General features: G+C 44.0%; 1 protein-coding gene across 1 annotated transcript; it reads left to right on the forward strand.

The window, feature by feature from the left end:
- Nucleotides 1-4,736: 4,736 nt before the first annotated feature.
- LOC124112822 (arylsulfatase B-like) lies at nucleotides 4,737-21,161 on the forward strand. Its single transcript, XM_048385413.1, has 14 exons — nucleotides 4,737-5,142; nucleotides 6,476-6,587; nucleotides 8,068-8,119; nucleotides 8,750-8,853; nucleotides 9,331-9,437; nucleotides 10,531-10,595; nucleotides 12,781-12,882; nucleotides 14,184-14,247; nucleotides 15,028-15,125; nucleotides 15,358-15,494; nucleotides 15,878-15,936; nucleotides 18,454-18,580; nucleotides 19,988-20,139; nucleotides 20,887-21,161. Exons 1-14 carry the CDS (start codon nucleotides 5,028-5,030, stop codon nucleotides 21,057-21,059), a joined length of 1,467 nt encoding a protein of 488 aa, XP_048241370.1. The 5' UTR covers nucleotides 4,737-5,027; the 3' UTR covers nucleotides 21,060-21,161.
- The last annotated feature ends 1,021 nt before the right edge of the window (nucleotides 21,162-22,182 follow it).

Genomic DNA, 22,182 nt, shown 5'->3' on the forward strand with positions numbered 1-22,182 from the left:
AGCATAATTATATCTGTATTTGTAATGATACCGATGTTATCTGCGATGTATCAGATTAAAGGCTGCCGAACAAACAGCTAAGCAATGGGGCATATGCCAGTTGGTAGTAACACCTTCTTTGAAGGGTATTTCAGTCTTTATCATAGCTGTCATCTGAATGTGGGAGAAACCCCCAGACACGAGTATGGTGCTGGCATACAATGAAGCACAACGAGGGCGAGGTTCAACACATGATGACCCGTGAAGATTCCGGGTTGAATAGGTCTTCAGCAACCCATTCTTGCCGTAAAAGGCGACTATGCTTGTCGTAAAAGGCAACTAACGGGATCGGGTGGTCAGGCTCGCTGATTTGGTTGATACATGTCATCGATCCCAATTGCGTGGATCGATGCTCATGATGTCAATCACTGGATTGTCTGGTCCTGACTCGATTATTTACAGACCGCCGTCATATAGCTGGAATATTGCTACTTGCGGCGTTAAAGAACAGACAAACAAACAAACAAACAAACCAACAAATTCAACACATGATTATAGGACCTTTTTATTATCATTTTTTTATTTCACATCAGGTGCCACGATTTTACAACAGACCCTACTGGACCACGTGGCTGGCCTAACGGGTGGCAGTATTTGCAGGCTCAGTAGACAATACTAGATTCTGATATTCGCTCTATCGAGTTTCATGTAAAACTTGTTAACTATCATCAGAAAATGGATTATATGATTTTGGAACGCCTAGGTAATCCAACAGTGCGAATGTGAATCGCACAAAGAGTGCACTTTGACAAAAAAAGACATGCTATTTCAAAACGTCAAAGTTTTAGTTATCTTATTATTCGCATTTATGAAACGAATGAAAACAAATAAAGGTGATGTGAAATGGGGTTTAACGTCGCGCCCAAGATTATTGCGCTTACATAGCGACGTGCATGCACGTGTGCGTATGTGTGTGGCTGCTTGTACTTGTCCGGAGTGATGGCGATTTATAGTGCCAGCCCCTTGAGATATGAATATGTTATGTTCAACCGCAAAACGCGTACATTTCAGTATGAGTGAGTGTGTCGGGTTTAACGCCGCTTATGCCCTTATATCACGGCATGTCAGCTTAATGTGGGAGGAAAGCCCAAAGTGATGCAGGTCTCAAACGTTTACCACTTCAGTGAAACCCATGAGGACGGGTATGGTGCTGACAAACCTAGAAACTAAAACGGGGCGAACCGGGATTCGAACCAACAATCATAGGTTTCTGGCCGAGCCCAAGGGACGCAATTCTGCACAGCGAATCGCGGCGCCATACCCCTCCCCAATTATCATCTTTTTATCTATGAATCATACACTTATTATTAAGCTCCGACGTTCATACAGTTTGGTCCTCACTCTATGAAGGTTCATACCCCAATGAACTCATACAACGTAAAGGTCAATTCTTTAATAAAATATATAATCATTTTACAGAGCAGTCAGATATTAGCAATGAACGTAACACGTTACATGTTTGCATAACTTGATTATTTAGTATCCTACACACCTTATAAACACGTCTTATTATCACGCAATATTGCCCAGTTTGAGTCTTCGCCACCCTCTTTCTACCTCTGGAAATGGCTTTATGATATATGCTACGCTACCTAGCGTATGTGACCGACTCCGTGGTCTAGTGGTAGAGCGTCCGCCCGGAGAGCGGAAGGTTCGGGGTTCGATCCCGGGCCGCGTCATACCAAAAGACGTTAAAAGATGGTGCTTGTTACCCTGTCTGGTGCTCGGCTTTAAGGGGCTAAAACAAGGACTGGTCGGCTCGGAGTCAGTATACTGTATCTGAGTGGGGTATTCATGTTAAACTGCAGCATGGTATCTCAGTGAGCTCGCACTATAAATCGGCATCAGTCCGGACTAGTACCAGTAGCCACACATACGTGCATGTACGTCGCTATATAAGTGCAATAATCTTCGCTCCGACGTTAAACCCAATTTCACCTCAACTCACCTAGCGTCTGTGGCTATCTTTGGTTGACAATCTGCATACAGTGTACGCCTTCCCAATGCCAATGCTCCGCGATATTGTGTTCTACAGTAATATACATGGTGGTAATCTGTCGCTTGTACGTTGTAGGTTGGGCTGTGTAGGAAGCTGCTAATTATTTCAACCACTGTTGTTTCTGATACAGGGTCGATTATTTACAGGGCGGCGTCATACCACGTGCGTCGTGAAACAACTTAATGGATCTACAATGACTAAACGGATCTAGAGGTAATGAAATGAATCTACAGGAAACTATTTGATCTGGAGATGACTAAATGGATCTGGCGTCATACCACGTTCGTCATGAAACAACTAAATGAATCTACAATGACTAAACGGATCTAGAGGTGACTAGACGGATCTAGAGGTAATTAAATGAATCTACAGGAAACTATTTGATCTGGAGGTGACTAAATGGATCAGGAGGTAACTAAATGGATCTGGAGGTGACTAAATAGATCAAGAGGTGACTAATTGATCTGGAGGTGACTAAATGGATCTGGAGATGACAAAATGGATCGACAGGTGACTAAATGAATCTAAGGTGACAAAATAGATCAGGAGGTGACTAAATGGATCTGGAGATGACAAAATGAATCTGGAGATGACAAAATGGATCTGGAGATGACAAAATGGATCGACAGGTGACTAAATGGATCTACAGGTGACTAAATGGATCCGCAGGTGACTAAATGGATCTGGAGGTGGCAAAATGGATCTGGAGGTGAATGTGACTAAATGGATCTGGAGATGACAAAATGGATCTGGAGGTGACTAAACGAATCTACAGGTGACTTAATGGATCTACAGGTGACTAAATGGATCTGGAAGTGACTAAATGGATCGGGAGGTGAAGGTGACTGAATGGATCTGGAGGTGACTAAATGGATCTAAAGATGATTAAATGAATCTACAGGTGACTAAATGGATCTGGAGATGAATATGACTTAATGGATCTGGAGGTGACTAAATGGATCTACAGGTGACTAAAAGGATCTACAGGTGACTTAATGGATCTGGAGGCGACTAAATGGATCTGGAGGCGACTAAATGGATCTGGAGGTGACTAAATGGATCTACAGGTGATTAAATGAATCTTCAGGTGACTAAATGAATGTACAGCTGACTAAATGGATCTGGAGGTGAATATGACTAAATGGATCTGGAGGTGACTAAATGGATCTGCAGGTGACTAAATGGATCTGGAGGCGACTAAATGGATCTACAGGTGACTAAATGGATCTGGAGGTGAATATGACTAAATGGATCTGGAGGTGACTAAATGGATCTACAGGTTACTAAATGGATCTGGAGGTGACTAAATGGATCTGGAGGTGACTAAATGAATCTTCAGGTGACTAAATGAATGTACAGGTCACTAAATGGATGTGGAGGTGAATATGACCAAATGGATCTGGAGGTGACTAAATGGATCTACAGGTGACTATATGAATCTCTAGGTGACTAAATGGATCTGCAGGTGTCTAAATGGATCTGGAGGCGACTAAATGGATCTACAGGTGACTAAATGGATCTGGAGGTGAATATGACTAAATGGATCTGGAGGTGACTAAATGGATCTACAGGTGACTAAATGAATCTCTAGGTGACTAAATGGATCTGCAGGTGACTAAATGGATCTGGAGGCGACTAAATGGATCTACAGGTTACTAAATGGATCTGGAGGTGACTAAATGGATCTGGAGGTGACTAAATGGATCTACAGGTTACTAAATGGATCTGGAGGTGACTAAATGGATCTGGAGGTGACTAAATGAATCTACAGGTGACGAAATGGATCTGGAGGTGACTATATGGACCTAGTATTCTGGTTCAATGACTTTGGCGATGCACGTAATCGTATCTCAGTTGCGTCATTCCAGCCACATGATTGTCTGGCCCAGACTCGATTATTTACAGTTCGCCGTCGTGCAGTGTGCATTGCTGAGTACAGCGTTAAACAACAAACAGATCATGTACAAGTACAGTGATGTCACAAAGGCCACTCGCACGGTGGGCCCTGCATCACTATTCATGAATCATGTTATAAAGTGATCCCGACCAATACAATTTGTATATATGCACGATACATCATTTATTACTATACAAACAGGTTTTTGTCTGTAACAATTTTTGTTGTAATTAATTTGAAAAATATCAATATAAAACCAGCAGATGTTACAAGTCAACAGTAAGAATGGGATAATCGTATACATCTATGATATCATAGCCATGCGTTGCCGGTAATTAATACAAGCAAATTATTTACATACACCACCCAACTGCCATGTGTGTCCTCTTTTAAAATACGTTTATGAACTGTATACACAATATGATGTTTTATATTCGCATACAACGCATTGGAAAAAAACCCATTATTGTATCTGTCTCCTTGCTTTGATGAACATGCCATGTATTGTAGAGCACAGAATATCCTTAGGAACAGTCCACTTTATATTCAGGATGGGGTGGGGGTGGAGGGATGGGTGGTTTCTGCTAGGACTTATGATTGAGACTGATTCATGACGCTCATCGCTGAAAGACATACCAATTGTGTCTCTGAAACGTGGACACTTTATGTTTCTGCTGCAGTTTCGCGAATATATTTAGTATATTTAAAAAATACACCCATCCAGGAAATCGAAAAGGCCGCCCCAACATGGATATAAATGAGAAGGTTCTGATGAACATTACTAGATGAAGGTCGACTGTGTTGGTTCCGCTCTGCTGATTCCGTCACTGTATGTACGAGATTCTATAGTGGGCGCACAGCTGGCCATCTGTTACATCTACATTAGTTCCATCTATTATTTGAAGGCACTGGCTGTGGAAATGCATACATGAACTGACGCCTTATTAGTACGGGATTAAATGCACCGTGGCTATGACTATATGATAGTTACATGAGAACATTCCATACAATATGCTTGTTTGCGTTAAGGACATTTCTGTCCACGGGTGATTTGTTGGCCAGAGAGACTTGGAGCTCGAAGACGTCCTCAACATGGTGTATGAAGTCGAGGTGGTTCTGGGTGTGGCTCTAATAGCGATTCTTCTACCAGTCGTTATCTCCAGGCCTAAACAACCTCATATTGTATTAATCGTCGCTGACGACCTAGGTAAGTAAATCCTGTTGAAAATGTATGCTTTCTTGTTTCGTCGCATGACGGTTTCCCCGACATTTGAAATAGAACATGAGCTTATTATCAACATCCCAACGCTTCAACCAACTTCGTTGGTAACCCTATTCATATGTGGTGAAAAAGATGTAGCGGAGATTTCCTCCACATAAATTCGGGGTTTGTTTTCCTACAGGGTTTGGCTTTCTCCACATAAAGACGGGATTTGGCTTCCTCCGCATAAATACGGGGTTTGATTTCCTGCACAAAAGACGGATTTGACTTCCTCCACATAAAGACGCCGTTTGGTTTCCTCCATATTAAGACGGGATTCGGCTTCCTCTACATAAAGACTGGGTTGGGTTTCCTGTACAAAAGACGGGGTTTGGTTTCCGGCACATAAAGACTTGTTTTTTTCCCTCAGCATATAGACGGGGTGTGGCTTCCTTCACATAAAGACGGGATTTAGCTTCCTCCACATAAATACGGGGTTTGATTTCTTGCACAAAAGACGGATTCGGTTTCCTCTACATAAAGACTTGGTTGGGTTTTCTGTACAAAAGACGGAGTGTGGCTTCCTTCACATAAATGCGGGGTTTGGCTTCCTCAACATAAAGACGGGGTTTGTCTTCGTCCATAAAAGACATGGTTTGGATTTCTGCACAAAAAGACGGTGTCTGGCTTCCTCCACATAAAGACTTGGTTTTGTTTCCTCAACATAAAGACGGGGTTAGGCTTGCTCCACATAAAGACGGGGTTTGGCTTGCTCCACATAAAGACGGGGTTAGGCTTGCACCACATAAAGACGGGGTTTGGCTTGCTCCACATAAAGACGGGCTTTGTCTTCGTCCATAAACAGACAAGGTTTGGCTTGCTCCACATAAAGCCGGGGTTAGGCTTGCTCCACATAAAGCCGGGGTTAGGCTTGCTCCACATAAAGACAGGGTTTGGCTTGCTCCACATAAAGTCGCGGTTTAGTTTCCTTGGCCTGTAAAGACGGGTTTCGATGTGTCTATTGCGGCTGAAGACGACTACCTTTATGTAAGCGTGGCTGACTGAGTGAGTGAGTATGGTTTTACGCCGCTTTTGGCAATATTCCAGCAACATCACGGCGGGAAACACCAGAAATAGGCTTCACACATTGTACCCATGTCGGGAATCGAACCCGGGTCTTCGGCGTGACGAGCGAACGCTTCAACGACTAGGCTACCCTACCGCCCCATTTCTTTCACATGAACCCGCCCTTGCTACTCCCAATAATTCGACTGCTGTAAATGACCTAATGCCTAACAAAACTCAGTGACACATTTTTCGCATTGATTTGCGATTTCAGGCTGGAACGACGTTGGTTATCACAACCCCAACGTGCTGACTCCGAACATAGACAAGCTGGCCAGTGAGGGGGTGGTGATGGACCACGCCTACACTCAACCATTGTGCAGCCCGTGAGTCGGACTGGGAGTAGGGGTGGGGATAGGCGTAGGGTTGTAGGGATGGGTGATAATTGGCCACGCCTACACTCAACCATTGTGCAGTCCGTGAGTCGGGGTGGGGGTAGGGGTGGGGATAGGCGTAGGGTTGTAGGGATGGGTGATACTTGGCCACGCCTACACTCAACCATTGTGCAGTCCGTGAGTCGGGGTGGGGGTAGGGGTGGGGATAGGCGTAGGGTTGTAGGGATGGGTGATACTTGGCCACGCCTACACTCAACCATTGTGCAGTCCGTGAGTCGGGGTGGGGGTAGGGGTGGGGATAGGCGTAGGGTTGTAGGGATGGGTGATAATTGGCCACGCCTACACTCAACCATTGTGCAGCCCGTGAGTCGGGGTGGGAGTAGGGGTTGGGATAGGCGTAGGGGTGAAGGGATGGGTAATGAAGTGAGTTATGAACTCAATGTAAGTCGAATGGGAGAGTGTGCGTGTGCGTGTACGTGGGCGTGTGCGTGAAGAGTGAGTGAGTGGGGTTTTACGCCGCTTTTAGCAATATTCCAGCAATATCACGACGGGGGACAAAAGAAATGGCCTTCGCACATTGTACCAAGTGTGCGTGAAGAAAACATATAGCCATGTATATACTGTATTTGTTTTCTTTTCCAAATGTATTATCGCCTCTGACTATTTACTGCACTAGATGTTGATTTGATACCCTGCAGAACGATTTACTGCCGTTCCCTGTTGATGATACAGCACATGCATAACAATATATATTTTCGAAATCGATCAATTATTTTTCTTTGCCGCGGACAGCAATGTTTAAGGATTGTGAGGGTTGTTAACCTCTTTTTAATACAATGTTGATACCAAAGGTTATCATGGGACAGCTGACTCATTTTGGATACGCCATCTTCCCGAGGCAAGGGAGTTAACTGACTAAAAGTCCAGTTTTCACCCTTGCCGAATAGGCTGGAATTACGGAGTTATATTTTGGCTTGACTAACGAGTCTATGCACAGTTCAAACAGAATCGCGTGAGGAAAGCGACATCCGATTCGTAAACTGCAGTGATTATTTCGGTCGTTTGCATGATTTGCAAGACATGTGTACTGTCAACTTAGCGTCAACAGTTATTTTCCACATTTTTTCATGTTTATAATGAGATGTGATGCATTTCGCAAAGTAAGACTAGTTTTATTAAAATATAGATCTTGAATATCGATCAGATCATCTTCACTGGGTGACGCCGTTTTAGGACATAGAAGGGACATCACTCGTGATCGTGATAGCTCGACGATCGAGCCCAAACATTCTAGCCAAGTTTGACAAGAGTGGAAACAGGACTTTAAAGTCAGTTGACTCCCTTTTCTCGGGAAGATGGGATACGCTGACATGACCAACAAGTCCTTTTGTTTAAATGGCCTGTTGTCATGTGTGTATATGAGGGTAAAGTCTTTAATTGTGATCAATGCCATGACAAAATACACTTTCAGCTCAAGGGTCGCACTGATGGCAGGAGTCTTCCCTTACAAGGTTGGACTTCAGGTACTGGTTCCTTTCAGTCATTGCGTGGCGTATAGAACGAGTGAATATTGTCTAACGCCGCAGTCAAAAATTCTCTGACTTAATCACTGCTGTTTGGAAACAGTCGAACGTTTCACAGTCAACGATCCCTGCTGCCATGGCACAATGACGTAATCACAACCAACTATCCCCTCCGTCAGTTTGGTTTATGTGCGTATTTGTGACGGATAAAATGTTAGAAATGTTAAAACGGGGTGGCCAGGAAGGTATGTGATGTCTTCTCGACGTGGGTGAGTGAGTTGGTTTAACGCCGCTTTTAACAGTATTCCAGTTATATCGCGGCGTGTCAGATTAATGTGGGAGGAAAGCCCGAAGTGATGCAGGTCTCAGACGTTTACCACTTCGGTGAAACCCACGAGCACGGGTATGGTGCTGACAAACCTAGAAACATAATCGAGGCGAACCGGGATTCGAACCCACAATCATAGGTTTCTGGCGTGCCCAAGGGACGCAACTCTGCACACCCGTGTCCCCCTTCTCGACGGGAAGGTCGTAGTATGAGAGCCATTGTAAAGAAGATAGCCTGTGTACGCAAGCCTGTCAAGTTTTATGAATTAAAAAAATGTCCCAAACTTGTATCCGTCTTTATAGCATCTTGTGATTACGAACCGTGCTGCCGTATGCGCTCCGCAGAACTATACCCTGCTGCCCGAGGAGCTAAAGAAGCTGGGCTATGCTACACACATGGTTGGCAAGTGAGTAGGCAGATGGAACATATCACACAAATAGTGAACATGTCTGGCTCGCATTCACTGTCAGATGCGTTGAAACGATGAAAAGACAAAAAATACTGCGCTAACAAAATAACGAATTTCAGAGCTAAATGTTTTGGTGAGTTCTCTTACCCTCTTCGTGAACACCTGGGTCCACTTGCACAAAGCGATCTTAGCGCTAAGATGATCGTAACTCCCATACTTTAGCATAGGCTTACAATAGTCTTAGCGCTAAGATCGCTTTGTGCAAGTGGGTCCTGGTGTCACATATTTTCAATGGTCCATTCATATAATTTCCACAGCTCTTTGCTGTTTACGCCAAGTGGATTCTGTTTGGGCTGAAAAACTAATCTTGTTATACTCATTGCACTGCATTGACAATTTATATTCAAACGTGGTAACCTTTGTAAATATTCCCAAAGGTATTGTTAATACATTCCGTATTCTTTCTTCCTCAAGGTGGCACCTCGGGTTCTGTAACTGGGCGTGTACGCCAACGTATCGAGGGTTCGACTCCTTCTTCGGATACCTTGGCTCGGATGAAGATCATTTCAACCACACCAAAGGTAGGTCCTGTTCAGCCATTTGTTCAAACTAAATGAATGTTGGGTGTCTCAATATCCCAACCATCTTGCCTGACAACAGACGGCATGGAACACTTGGGCTTGGTAACGACAAACTAGTAGAGGATGATTTTTATGCTCACTGTCCATGAAACGGAAGGTATTTTTTATTATTATGCGCCCGGTGTTTGTTCCAGGATGGTCAACAACATATGCAGGCTTGTGGGTTTCTCAAAAATTGTAAATGTGTAAGATCTGCATTACTTCGGGCCTTCCTCTCGCCTGAATCTGCCACGCCGTGATATGATTGAAATAATGCTGAAAGATGTTTAAACCAAACACACGTACGACTCTTTCAAAATCCTGATTTGCCTCTGCAGACTGTGTACCGGGACAGCCCGATCCATGGCGTTGACTGGAGGGCGAGTCGAGTCAGCGCTGTTGGAGGAACATTCAGGGTTTAGCTCACTCACTCAATATCAATCACAGCGTTTTCATTTTACTACGCGAAATATGGGACAAACCCTGTGTTACAATTTAAGCCACGCATGGAAGGAATGAGCTCAATGCGACGAAACACCATGGCCGAAGGCTTATGCAGTTGTGTTCTAAAGCACGCGTGGCGTGGCGTGGCGTGGCGTGGCGTGGCGTGGCGTGTGCTTGTACTAGTCCGGTCTAATGCCGATTTTATAGTGCTAGCACACTGAGATAGTATGCCGCAGTTTAACATGAATACCCCACTCAGAAAACAGTATACTGACTCCGAGCCGACCAGTCCTTGTTTGAGCCTTCAAATCCCGAGCGCCAGACAGGGTAACAACAAGTACCATCCTAAGGGTCATTCCGTTCTCCGGGCGGACGTGTTCTAATGAGAGAAAACCAATGTTATTATGACTGGCAGTTCAGGAAATAGCCAGTAGACCGGTCAACCTAAATATTCTCATTTACCGAGCAATGATATGCAAACACAACATGGATATGCCTAGAGTGTATCATGGCTGATGTGTTTTCGCTTTCAATTGCCAGCGAATTAGAATTTTAACAGACAAATGAAACTTGTATGATCTCATTATATTTTCTTTCATTACTCGTCTAGAGGGTTACCTCGACTACCGTGACAACACAGACCCAGCGACGGAGTACGAGAACGACTACTCCGCGGTAAGTTAAAATTAGATGGAGGAGCGGTGACGTCACATATGACGTCATCAAACCAAAACATAACGTAGGCATGCCTTCTACCACCACACACTGTTGTTATTGATGACTGTCAGTTATAGCTTTTAGAAAATTGATTTGGATTATGGCAATATTCATATTGATGCTAATGATGGTGTTTCTTCAAGCCTTTGTTATCATATATGATATATTTCTTTTTTCTCGTGTTTACCTGCCTTAACTTTTTCTTCATCAGTGATCTCGCAACTTTATAACTCGTCAGTCTCAACACTGCTCACATTCCGAGCTGTTGTGAGGTGAAATTGGGTTTAACGTCGCGTCCAAGATTATTGCACTTATATAGCGACGTGCATACACGTGTATGTGTGTGGCTGCTTGTACTTGTCCGGACTAATGCCGATTTATAGTGCTAGCACACTGAGATACCATGCCGCGGTCAAACACGAATACCCCACTCAGACACAGTATACTGACTCCGAGCCGACCAGTCCTTGTTTTAGCTCCTAAATGCCGAGCGCCAGACAGGGTAACAACTAGTGCCATCTTTTAACGTCTTTTGGTATGACGCGGCCGGGGATCGAACCCCGGACCTTCCGCTCTCCGGGCGGACGCCTTACCACTAGACCAAGGTGGCGGTCCCGAGCTGTTGTGATCTCAGATATAATCTTTAACGATATATATACATTCTGTGATGTATTTATCAACAAGTTTTTATCATTGTTTTTATAATAGTAATGCGTCAGAGATGGGTGATTCTGCTCTCCAGTGCAGCAGTGGTTATTAATGGTTCATCAGAATCGTTCAAGTCCTGAACGTGCTGTATAGACAATATCAGCATTATTTTGCTATTCAAAATAACTTAAAGAACACCCGATTTTTTTCATGTGACTACTATAGTCTTGGTGTTGTCAACCAACGATTGGCACAACCGTTGTCATTACCTGATAGTTCTGGTCCTGTCGTAGGCGTCGTTCCATCTAACCCAAGATATGTTCTATGGGGTGAGGTCTGGAGAAACAGCCGGCCATGGCAGTGCAACAATGTTGTGCTGCCTGATATAGTCTGCTACAACACGAACAACGTGCTGGCGGACATTATCCTGCTGCAAAGTGACGGTACGTCCTTGCATTTGCACACAGTGTAGAACATGATATCAAACGATGTCGCCCTGGTAGCGTACGCCACGCACTCCTAAAACGTTCTCCTTGATTCCTGTGGACCCTTGCATGACCATCAGAAATGTCCAGATGAACCTGGTCTCATCTGTGAACAGTAAACTGTCCCAGTTTTTGTCTTCTGAACCTCAGACGCTGTCTACACTATGCTAGGCGTGCCTGACGGTGACGTGGATATTTGGACCCCGAATGTTGTGCTCCTGCTTCTCGGTGGCATCAAACCAGGAATTGTCTGAGCTGTTAATGTGGCAGTTTGGTATCGATCTCGCAGATGCATAAACCGAACACGGTTGTCTTGTTGACGTGACGTTCTGACAAGTCATGAGCGTTGCCCTGCTGTCTCCAAAGAGATGATATTGTATTTTGATGAACATTAAACTGTCTAACAACTTCGTTTTGCACCATTCCAGTTTGCAGCAAACATCCAAATTGTGCGCCGTGCATGAATATCCACGTACACATTGTGAATCACGACCTTAAAGTCGAGGAGATGTCTTCATGTATTATTTAATTTCAGAATACATTCATTTTTATTGAACCTTATATACATGTAGTTACATATTCCCGCTAGAATATATTGACAGAACTCACCTCTACGTGTTTGGTCCACGTGTGTCTCTAGACTTTCTCATTTTCAGCATGTCCGATGGTCGGACTCAGGTCTACAGACAAACTAGATATTTGTTAAAATATGCATTCAATAATCATCCACGGTGTTTCACATTGCTTCTAACCTTCCCCATTGTAGTATCTAGATGCTTATCTTGATCACGATAATACCTCCTTCTGAACCTGATTTTCTGTACAAACATACGCTTTACGCTTGAGTGAATGAGAGACTCTACGCCGCTGTTAGCAATATCGAGGCTTGTGACACCACCCATGGGTTTCAAACATTGTACCATCAACGTGATGACGAAGGCTTTAACCACTCGGCTGCTCCACCGCCCCGTACACATTTAAATGACTGTTTTTTGTGCATTCCACTTCAGTACACATTTGTGGACAAAGCCACGGAGGTTGTCCAGGCCCACGACTCCAGCCGGCCTCTGTTCCTGTATGTGGCCTTCCAGAACGTGCACGAGCCACTGGAGGTAACCCCGACCTTCAACAGGGAGATGTGTATAGCTACCTCACTTTCATACGTAATACTAGTATATAACGTCAACACCAGAAAATAATATCTGTTTGTTTGTGTGTTGTTTAACGCCGCACTCATAAAGATTTCAGCTATATGACGGCGGTCTGTAACATAATCGAGTCTGGACCAGACAATCCAGTGATTGACATCATGAGCATCGATCCACGCAATTGGGATCGATGACATGTATCAACCAAGTCAGCGAGCCTGACCACCCGATCCCGTTAGTCGCCTCTTACGACAAGCATAGTCGCTTTTTACGAGAAGCATGGGTTCCTGAAGACCTATTCTACCCCGGATCTTCACGGGTCTGAAAATAATCTCGATCATCTTCCGAAACAGATTTCACTGGGCGAAAAAGGCAATATTATTGAGGAAATTATATGAGTGGATCCCTGAAATTCAATGATGACAACATGTATTCGCGAAAAGGGTACACATCATTTCTGCTTGACGATCATCTCCTGGATGAGATTGATGTGACGTATTAAGGTGATCTCTGTAGAACCTTCATCATTTCATACTGCAGTTGTGTAGTGAAACTCTCTCGATGGTGGTCAAAAAATTAAGTTTGTTAAGAAAAAAGCCGTAAAAGCAGCACTTCATTTTTGGTGTTTTCTGTTGTCAAGTCGTATCCCAGTGTCGACCTGATAGTGACTTGGTTTGTGAACGGGGGGCACGAGTGGCCCAGTCGTCTAAGGCGCCGCGATTCGCTGTGCAGAGTTGCGTCCCTTGGGCACACCAGAAACCTATGGTTGTGGGTTCGAATCCCGGTTCGCTCCAATTATGTTTCTAGGTTTGTCAGCACCATACCCGTGCTCGTGGGTTTCACCGAAGTGGTAAACGTCTGAGACCTGCATCACTTCGGGCTTTCCTCCCACATTAATCTGACATGCCACGATATAACTGGAATACTGTTAAAAGCGGCGTTAAACCCAACTCACTCACTCACTGGTTTGTGAACGTCACCACGGGCTTGTGGGTCTTAACAATGAGTGAGTGAGTATGGTTTTACGCCGCTTTTATGAATATTCCAGTAATATCACGGCGTGGAACACCAGAAATGAGCTTCACGCATTGTACGCATGTGGGGAATCGAACCTGGGTATTCGGCGTGAGGGGCGAACGCTTCAACCCCGAGGCTACCCCAATACCCTGTCTTAACAATGAGGCCAACGTCCTAATCCACATTTCCTTCAACAGAAAGCTAACACGCTCACTAACTCTCCTGTCATTCTCACCCTTCCATTGCAGGCTCCGTCCAAATATTACGATCTGTATCCTAATGTGATGAACGAAGGACGGCGTTTCCACTCAGGTACTTTCTTTGATTGTTTGTTGTTTAACGCCGCACTCAGCAATATTCCAACTATATGACAGCGGTCTGGAAATACTCGTGTCTGGACCAGACAATCCGGTGAGTGACATCATGAGCATCGATCTACGCAAATGGGATACGATGACATGCACCAATCAAGACAGCACACCTGACCACCCGATCTCGTTAGTCTCCTTTTTCTTTAGACATATTCCCGGATCTTCACGGATCATTAGTAGTGGTAGTATTAGTATTAGTAGTAGTTGTGACGGTAGAAGTAGTAACAGAAGTATCAGTTTTAGAAGTCGTAGTAGTAGTAGTAGTAGTAGTAGTAGCAGTCTAAGTGGTAGTAGTAGTTGTGGTATTAGTATTAGTAGTGGTTGTAGTAGTAGTAGTAGCAGTAACAGCAAAAGTAGTAGTAATAGTAGTAGTGGTGGTGGTGGTGGTGGTGGTAGTGGTAGTAGAAGCGGTAGTAGTAGCAGTAATAGAAGAAAATCAGTTGTAGTAGTAGTTATTTAAATACTAGATAATTTAATAGATAATTTATAGATAACAACTTATTTATGTAATTACTGTAAAGGCGACGTTTCGGTAGAGATACGTGTACCGTTGTCAAGCAAAGCTTGCCTTTACAGTGAATAAAGACGCTGTTATCCATAACTTATCTCTACTGTCATCTGTCAGCTTCTAAGTAATGCCAATCAAACACTTCGAATAGTAATACTATTAGTTATAGCAGTAAACTTAGTTACTAGAACGATGTATCTCTATCCCCCTCAGCAATGGCGTCAGCCTTGGACGACGCCGTTGGAAATATAACCAGGGCGCTCAAAGACAAAGGAATATTTGAAGACACTCTTATTCTATTTCTGTCCGACGTAAGTACAGTTAGTTTTGTGGAAGACCTAACCAGAGTAAATATACAACGCCAATGCCAGAGAAAAACCAGTCTCGATTATCCACCGGAACATATTCCATCGGAATATATGTGAATGGATCACTGGAAATCAGTGATAATACCAGGTGTTTCCCCGATGAAGCTGGCCCGCCTTTGTATAAAACAACCATCGTTGAAATCAGCGATGAACCCAACTCACTCACTTGTTTCAGAATGGCGGCGATCTGGACAACTACGGTAATAACTACCCTCTGAGGGGAGGGAAGTTCACCATATGGGAGGGTGGGACGAGGACGGTCTGCTTCATGCGGGGGGCGGGGCTGAATAGGAGTGGACACAGCTTCAGTGGGTAGGTAGGATCTTTACGTACCAAGTCTTAGTGTGTGATGTAAACATGTATCCAGTGACATGGTTCTCATTTCGCTGTACCGAGTTTTGTCCCTTGATGCGTACCAGGAGCCTATGATCAGGGGTTCGAAGCCCAAATTCGCCCTGACTTTGTTTCTAGGTTTGTCAGCTACTCGTGCTTGTGGGTTTCACCAAAGAGGTAAAAGTTTAAGACAAACATCACCTCTGGCTTTCTGAAGATATCTAGCTGACAGTCGTGATATAACTGAAATACTGCTCGGAGCGGCGTGAAACCCAACTCACTCACCCACTAAACAATCCTGGATTTCCCTTTACTACTACATATACGAAGATGTGTTAACTGCCGTGTTTGTACCGTGACAGGCTCATCCATGCTGTGGACTGGAAGGCGACTCTGGTCAGCGCCGCTGGAGGGACATTAGGTCAGTTTGTTAAGTGCATGCCATGTCCCTTCACACCATGTCTCAAAACCAGAGTCAACTACACACAGTGTCTCAATACCGTAGTCCACTACACATCATGTCTCAATACCGTAGTCCATTTCACACCATGTCTCAATACCGTAGTCCATTTCACACCATGTCTCAATACCATAGTCTACTACATCCATGTCTCAATACCGTAGTTTACTACACATCATGTCTCAATACCGTAGTCCACTACACATCATGTCTCAATACCGTAGTCCATTTCACACCATGTCTCAATACCATAGTCTACTACATCCATGTCTCAATGCCTTAGTCTTCTACATCCATGTCTCAATACCGTAGTCCATAACACACCATTTCTCAATACCGTAGTCGACTACACATCATGTCTCAATACCGTAGTCCATAACACACCATTTCTCAATACCGTAGTCCATTTCACACCATGTCTCAATACCATAGTCTACTACATCCATGTCTCAATGCCTTAGTCTTCTACATCCATGTCTCAATACCATAGTCTACTACATCCATGTCTCAATACCATAGTCTACTACATCCATGTCTCAATGCCTTAGTCTTCTACATCCATGTCTCAATACCGTAGTCTACAACATCCATGTCTCAATACCATAGTCTACTACACGCCATGTCTCAATACCGTAGTCTACTACACACCATGTCTCAATACCGTAGCCTACTACATCCATGTCACAATACCATAGTCTACTACACACCATGTATCAATGCCATAGTCCACTACACGCCATGTCTCAAAACCATAGCCTACTACATCCATGACTCAATACCATAGTCCACTACACGCCATGACTCAATAGCATAGTCCACTACACACCATGTTTCAATACCATAGTCTACTACATCCATGACTCAATACCATAGTCCACTACACACCATGTCACAAAACCAAAGCCTACTACATCCATGACTCAATACCATAGTCCACTACACGCCATGACTCAATACCATAGTCCACTACACACCATGTCTCAAAACCATAGCCTACTACATCCATGACTCAATACCATTGTCCATTACACGCCATGACTCAATACCATAGTCTACTACACACCATGTCTCAAAACCATAGCCTACTACATCCATGACTCAATACCATAGTCTACTACATCCATGTCTCAATACCGTAGTCCATAACACGCCATGTCTCAATACCATAGCCTACTACATCCATGACTCAATACCATAGTCCACTACACGCCATGTCTCAATACTGTGGTCCATAAAACACCATGTCTCAATACCATAGTCCACTTCACACCATGTCTCAATACCATAGTCCACTACACACCATGTCTCAAAACCATAGTCCACTACACACCATGTCTCAAAACCATAGTCCACTACACACCATGTCTCAAAACCATAGCCTACTACATCCATGACTCAATACCATAGTCCACTACACACCATGTCTCAAAACCATAGTCCACTACACACCATGTCTCAAAACCATAGCCTACTACAGCCATGACTCAATACCATAGTCCACTACACGCCATGTCTCAATACTGTGGTCCATAAAACACCATGTCTCAATCCCATAGTCCACTACACACCATGTCTCAAAACCATAGTCCACTACACACCATGCCTCAAAACCATAGCCTACTACATCCATGACTCAATACCATAGTCCACTACACACCATGTCTCAATACCATAGTCTACTACATCCATGACTCAATACCATAGTCAACTACACGCCATGACTCAATACCATAGTCCACTTCACACCATGTCTCAATACCATAGTGTACTACATCCATGTCTCAAAACCATAGTCTACTATATCCATGTCTCAATACCGTAGTCCATAACACACCATGTCTCAATAACGTATTCCATAACACACCATGTCTCAATACCATAGTCTACTACATCCTTGACTCAAAACCATAGTCCACTACACACCATGTCTCATTAACGTAGTCCTTAACACACCATGTCCCAATATCATAGCCCACTACACGCCATGTCCCAATACCGTAGTCCATAACATACCATGTTTCAATACAATACCACAGGCAGATCTATGCGTACATAATTATCCTGTCAGTTGTGAGACGATATGCATATTTGCACCTATGATACAATGTAAACAATTATTGTTTATACTTAATGTAAGACAAATTATTTGCTAAACAATAGAGTCTGGGCTACGTAAACCTCATTTTGAAAGACTGATGGTACCCTGGAGTACTCTCTGGAGAATTTGACAATTAAGTGTTTTAGTTGGTTTTATGACTTACCTCTCGACAGCTCACTTTAAGCACGATATCAAATATGAAAGTATGGGCTTGATATATTTAAAATGTAATTAGTCCTAGATTACTGAGTCTTCAGACAGCCTTTTCGAGGATCATTGTTCGATCACCACTGACATTTTCACGTTTCGAATATCACAGTGGTTGATTCAGAAATATTACGAATATTGTTGTTCCAAATGAACACGTGTCGTGTGAACAGAAGACGCCAGTGACAGCATGGATCATTGGGAGGATATTGTGAAGCATGATGTTACAAGGAGAACAGAGTTCATCTACAACCTGGACGACGTACGCGCGCGAGTCGACGACGGACATGCTGCCATCAGGTCGGTGGTTGTTATTGCTGCTATTAGGTTGGTGGTTGTTGTTGCTGCTATTAGGTTGGTGGTTGTTGTTGCTGCTATTAGGTTGGTGGTTGTTGTTGCTGCTATTAGGTTGGTGGTTGTTGTTGCTGCTATTAGGTTGGTGGTTGTTGTTGCTGCCATCAGGTTGGTGGTTGTTGTTGCTGCTATTAGGTTGGTGGTTGTTGTTGCTGCTATTAGGTTGGTTGTTGTTGCTGCCATCATGTTGGTGGTTGTTGTTGCTGCCATCAGGTCGGTGGTTGTTGTTGCTGCCATTATGTTGGTGGTTGTTGTTGCTGCCATCAGGTTGGTGGTTGTTGTTGCTGCTATTAGGTTGGTGGTTGTTGTTGCTGTCATCAGGTTGGTGGCTGATGTTGCAGCTATCATGATGGTGTTTTTTGCTGCTGCTATTAGGTTGGTTGTTGTTGCTACTATCATTTGTATCGTTGTTGGTTGTTTCATTCACTTGTTGGTTGTTGACAATCGTTTCCTGTGCAGTCTTGTGCCCCTTACAGCCAGAAACCTGTTCTCCTGGGTTCGTATCCAGGATCGTCCCTATTACGTTTAAAGTGTTATAGATGTATTACCTGCACCCATTCGTCACCACTCGCCCCTTTCCGTAACCTGCAAGAAGACTCGTCCCCCTATCGATGAATGTCATGTGAGAAAATACGTACGAATCAGTTTGCGCGTTTGATTTTAAGTTCTTCGTCAAAGAATACCTCAGAGATAATTTTTGATTTTACGTATGTCTTGCATCTAAAAATATACCCAAGACACAGTTAAATGTTTTCAATCATACTGTATAATTCCGCATGTCCCGATGTGCTTTAAATTATATCTGAAATATATATGATATATGGGGAACTATATGTGACCCATTACGCGACGAGTTGACAATTGATTTGGGGTTGCCCGTTTCCGCTAAGACGGAACCCGGTCGCAAAAATGGCCATGAGAGGGGCACGAGTCGCTATTCGGCTTGTCCCGGAATAAGACGACTTGTTAACGAATGACCTGCGCCACCTCCCGTCATAAAGCCGTCACGCCGTGATAAAACCAAAATACTGAAAAGAGGGGTTAAACCAAACTCACTCACCTACTTTAGTCTATTGTTTCTGTTCAGATAGGGGACCGCGTCCGCCCGGAGAGCGGAAGGTCCGGGGTTCGATCCCCGACACGTCATATCAAAAGACGTTAAAAGGTGGTACTTGTTGTTACCCTGTCTGGTGCTCGGCATTAAGGGGCTAAAACAAGGACTGGTCGGCTCGGAATCAGTATACTTAAAGGGACTTAAAGCAGCCACACATACACATACATGTGCATGCTATATAAGTGCAATATTCTTGGACGCGACGTTAAACCCAATTTCACCTCACCTCACCTGTTCAGATACGGTGACTACAAGCTGATCCAGGGATCCCCAGGGCTGTATGACGGCTGGTACCTCCCAGACAACACCACCAACAGAACAGAATTGAACTATTCACAGCCTTTGGACCCTGAAACTCCATCCAACTCATACTGGTTGTTTAACCTGAAAGGTAATTATCATTCAAGGGGGCGGTATGGTAGCCTTATGGTTAAAACGTTCGCTCTTCAGTGATTCCGCATTGTGTGAGACCGCCTCCGTGGTCTAGTTGATAGAGCGTATGCCCGGAGAGCCGACGATCGGTGGATCGATCCCCGGTCGCGTCATACCGAAAAACGTTAAAATAGGATATTTGTTGTTACCCTGCCTGGCGCTCGGTATTAAGGGTCTAAAACAAGGACTGATCGGCTTGGAGTTGGTGTAATGTGTCTGAGTGGGGTATTCATGTTAAACTGCGGAATGGTATATTAGTGGACTATAAACCGGCATAAGTCCGGACTGGTATAAGCAGACACACATACAGACACACACACACGTGTGCATGCACGTTGCTATTTTATACGTGTAATCATCCTACTCACCCTACTCCCGATGTTGAAAGCCTGGTGTCCTCTATCGTGAAATTGCTGGACTACTGCTAAAAGCGGCGTAAAACCATACTCACTTTCAAAGTCAGAAAGCGTCGGATATAAAAATGCATATTTATACTCCATATTTCTGAAAAATACCTGGCACTACGAGGGCAAATGTGACACAGTCGTCTGAAACTGCGCAATTCGCTGCGAGAGTTGCGTCCCTTAGGCATGCCTGGAACATATTACCATATACCTGGTGCCCACGCCTTGGTACTGCTGGAATACAACTAAGAGCGGCGTAAAAGCAAACCCACTCACTCACTGTAATGTTTCCATTGGTGTAGATGATCCATACGAGAGGAAGAACCTTATTGATACACACCAGGACATCGCAGAGAAGCTGAAGAAGAAGCTGACAGAGTACCACAATGAAATGGTCCCTGCTAACTTTCCGGACGAATCAGATGAAGCTGACCCGGAATTGTTTGATGGCGTGTGGTCTCCCGGGTGGTGTTAACGACCCGAAACATCTTGAGACCACACTTTTTCAATTTTATGTTTCATGGATTTATTCCAGCTTTTCCACACAAGGTCGGTCGTAATAAAAATAGAAAAAAAATGCTATGTCAATCATTTATTTATTTACATGAAAGTTATTCGGCCGTGGAGTTAACACTGCATCTGGCTTCTTGGATCACTGACTGAGATGTAGACATGGAGTGAGTGAGTGAGTGAGTGAGTGAGTGAGTGAGTGAGTGAGTGAGTGAGTGAGTGAGTGAGTGAGTGAGTGAGTGAGTGAGTGAGTGAGTGAGTGAGTGAGTGAGTGAGTGAGTGAGTGAGTGAGTGAGTGAGTGAGTGAGTGAGTGAGTGAGTGAGTTTGGTTTTACGCCGCTTTTAGCAATATTCCAGCAATATCACGGCGGGGGACACCAGAAATGGGCTGTAGACATGGAAGTTACATATACCATTTTATATTGTATAAGAGGATCTATATTACTAGTAGGAGACCAGGGTACTACCCGGGTACCCAACCCCCTATTACCCTATCCTACCCGGGTACCAGCTCAAGATATAGGTACAAAATGTCCGATTGGGAAACGTTAGACCGTACTCCTGTCAAAATGTATTTAGATACATGTATAAAATGATCTGGCCATGCATACACTGAAGTTGACTGAAGTTTTATCTTTATGCAAACACATAAAGTCAGAAGGAATGTGTGCATAGTCGGAAAGAATTGTGAACATTTGTCACTTATAGTGTAACCATAGAGTTCTAGATAATTTTGCCATCAAAGAATATTATCACCTGACTAACCACGGGTCCGGGTAGTCCTGTGGGATCCGGGTCCTACTCAGTACCCACCCGACCCGAGTACCCAAGTTACCCGTCCCAGCCCAAAAGGAGACACAATAAAAATAAATCTGTTTATGTTTATTTTTTCCGGCTGCTTTTCAGTAGGGGCGGCGGGCCCGTGTAACGAAAACTAGAAACTGTTTGGCCTGACTGAGGTTTGGAGGTGTTAAAACGTTCGCTCGTTGCGTCGAATGCCTGGGTTCGATTCCAACATGGGTGCAATGAGTGAAGACCATTTCTCAAACAAAATGTAAACTTTCATGCTTCAAAACGTATGGGTAGCC

The sequence above is a fragment of the Haliotis rufescens genome, unplaced genomic scaffold (genome assembly GCF_023055435.1).
Source record: "Haliotis rufescens isolate VD_foot unplaced genomic scaffold, xgHalRufe1.0.p SCAF_58, whole genome shotgun sequence".
Lineage (NCBI taxonomy): Eukaryota > Metazoa > Mollusca > Gastropoda > Lepetellida > Haliotidae > Haliotis > Haliotis rufescens.

Coding starts and splice junctions, on each gene's coding strand:
- LOC124112822 (XM_048385413.1), top strand. CDS start 5,028: ATGGTGTATGAAGTCGAGGTGGTTCTGGGTGTGGCTCTAATAGCGATT. Junction 10,596..12,780: donor ACGAGAACGACTACTCCGCG/GTAAGTTAAAAT, acceptor ATTCCACTTCAG/TACACATTTGTGGACAAAGC. Junction 18,581..19,987: donor GACGGACATGCTGCCATCAG/GTCGGTGGTTGT, acceptor TCACCTGTTCAG/ATACGGTGACTACAAGCTGA.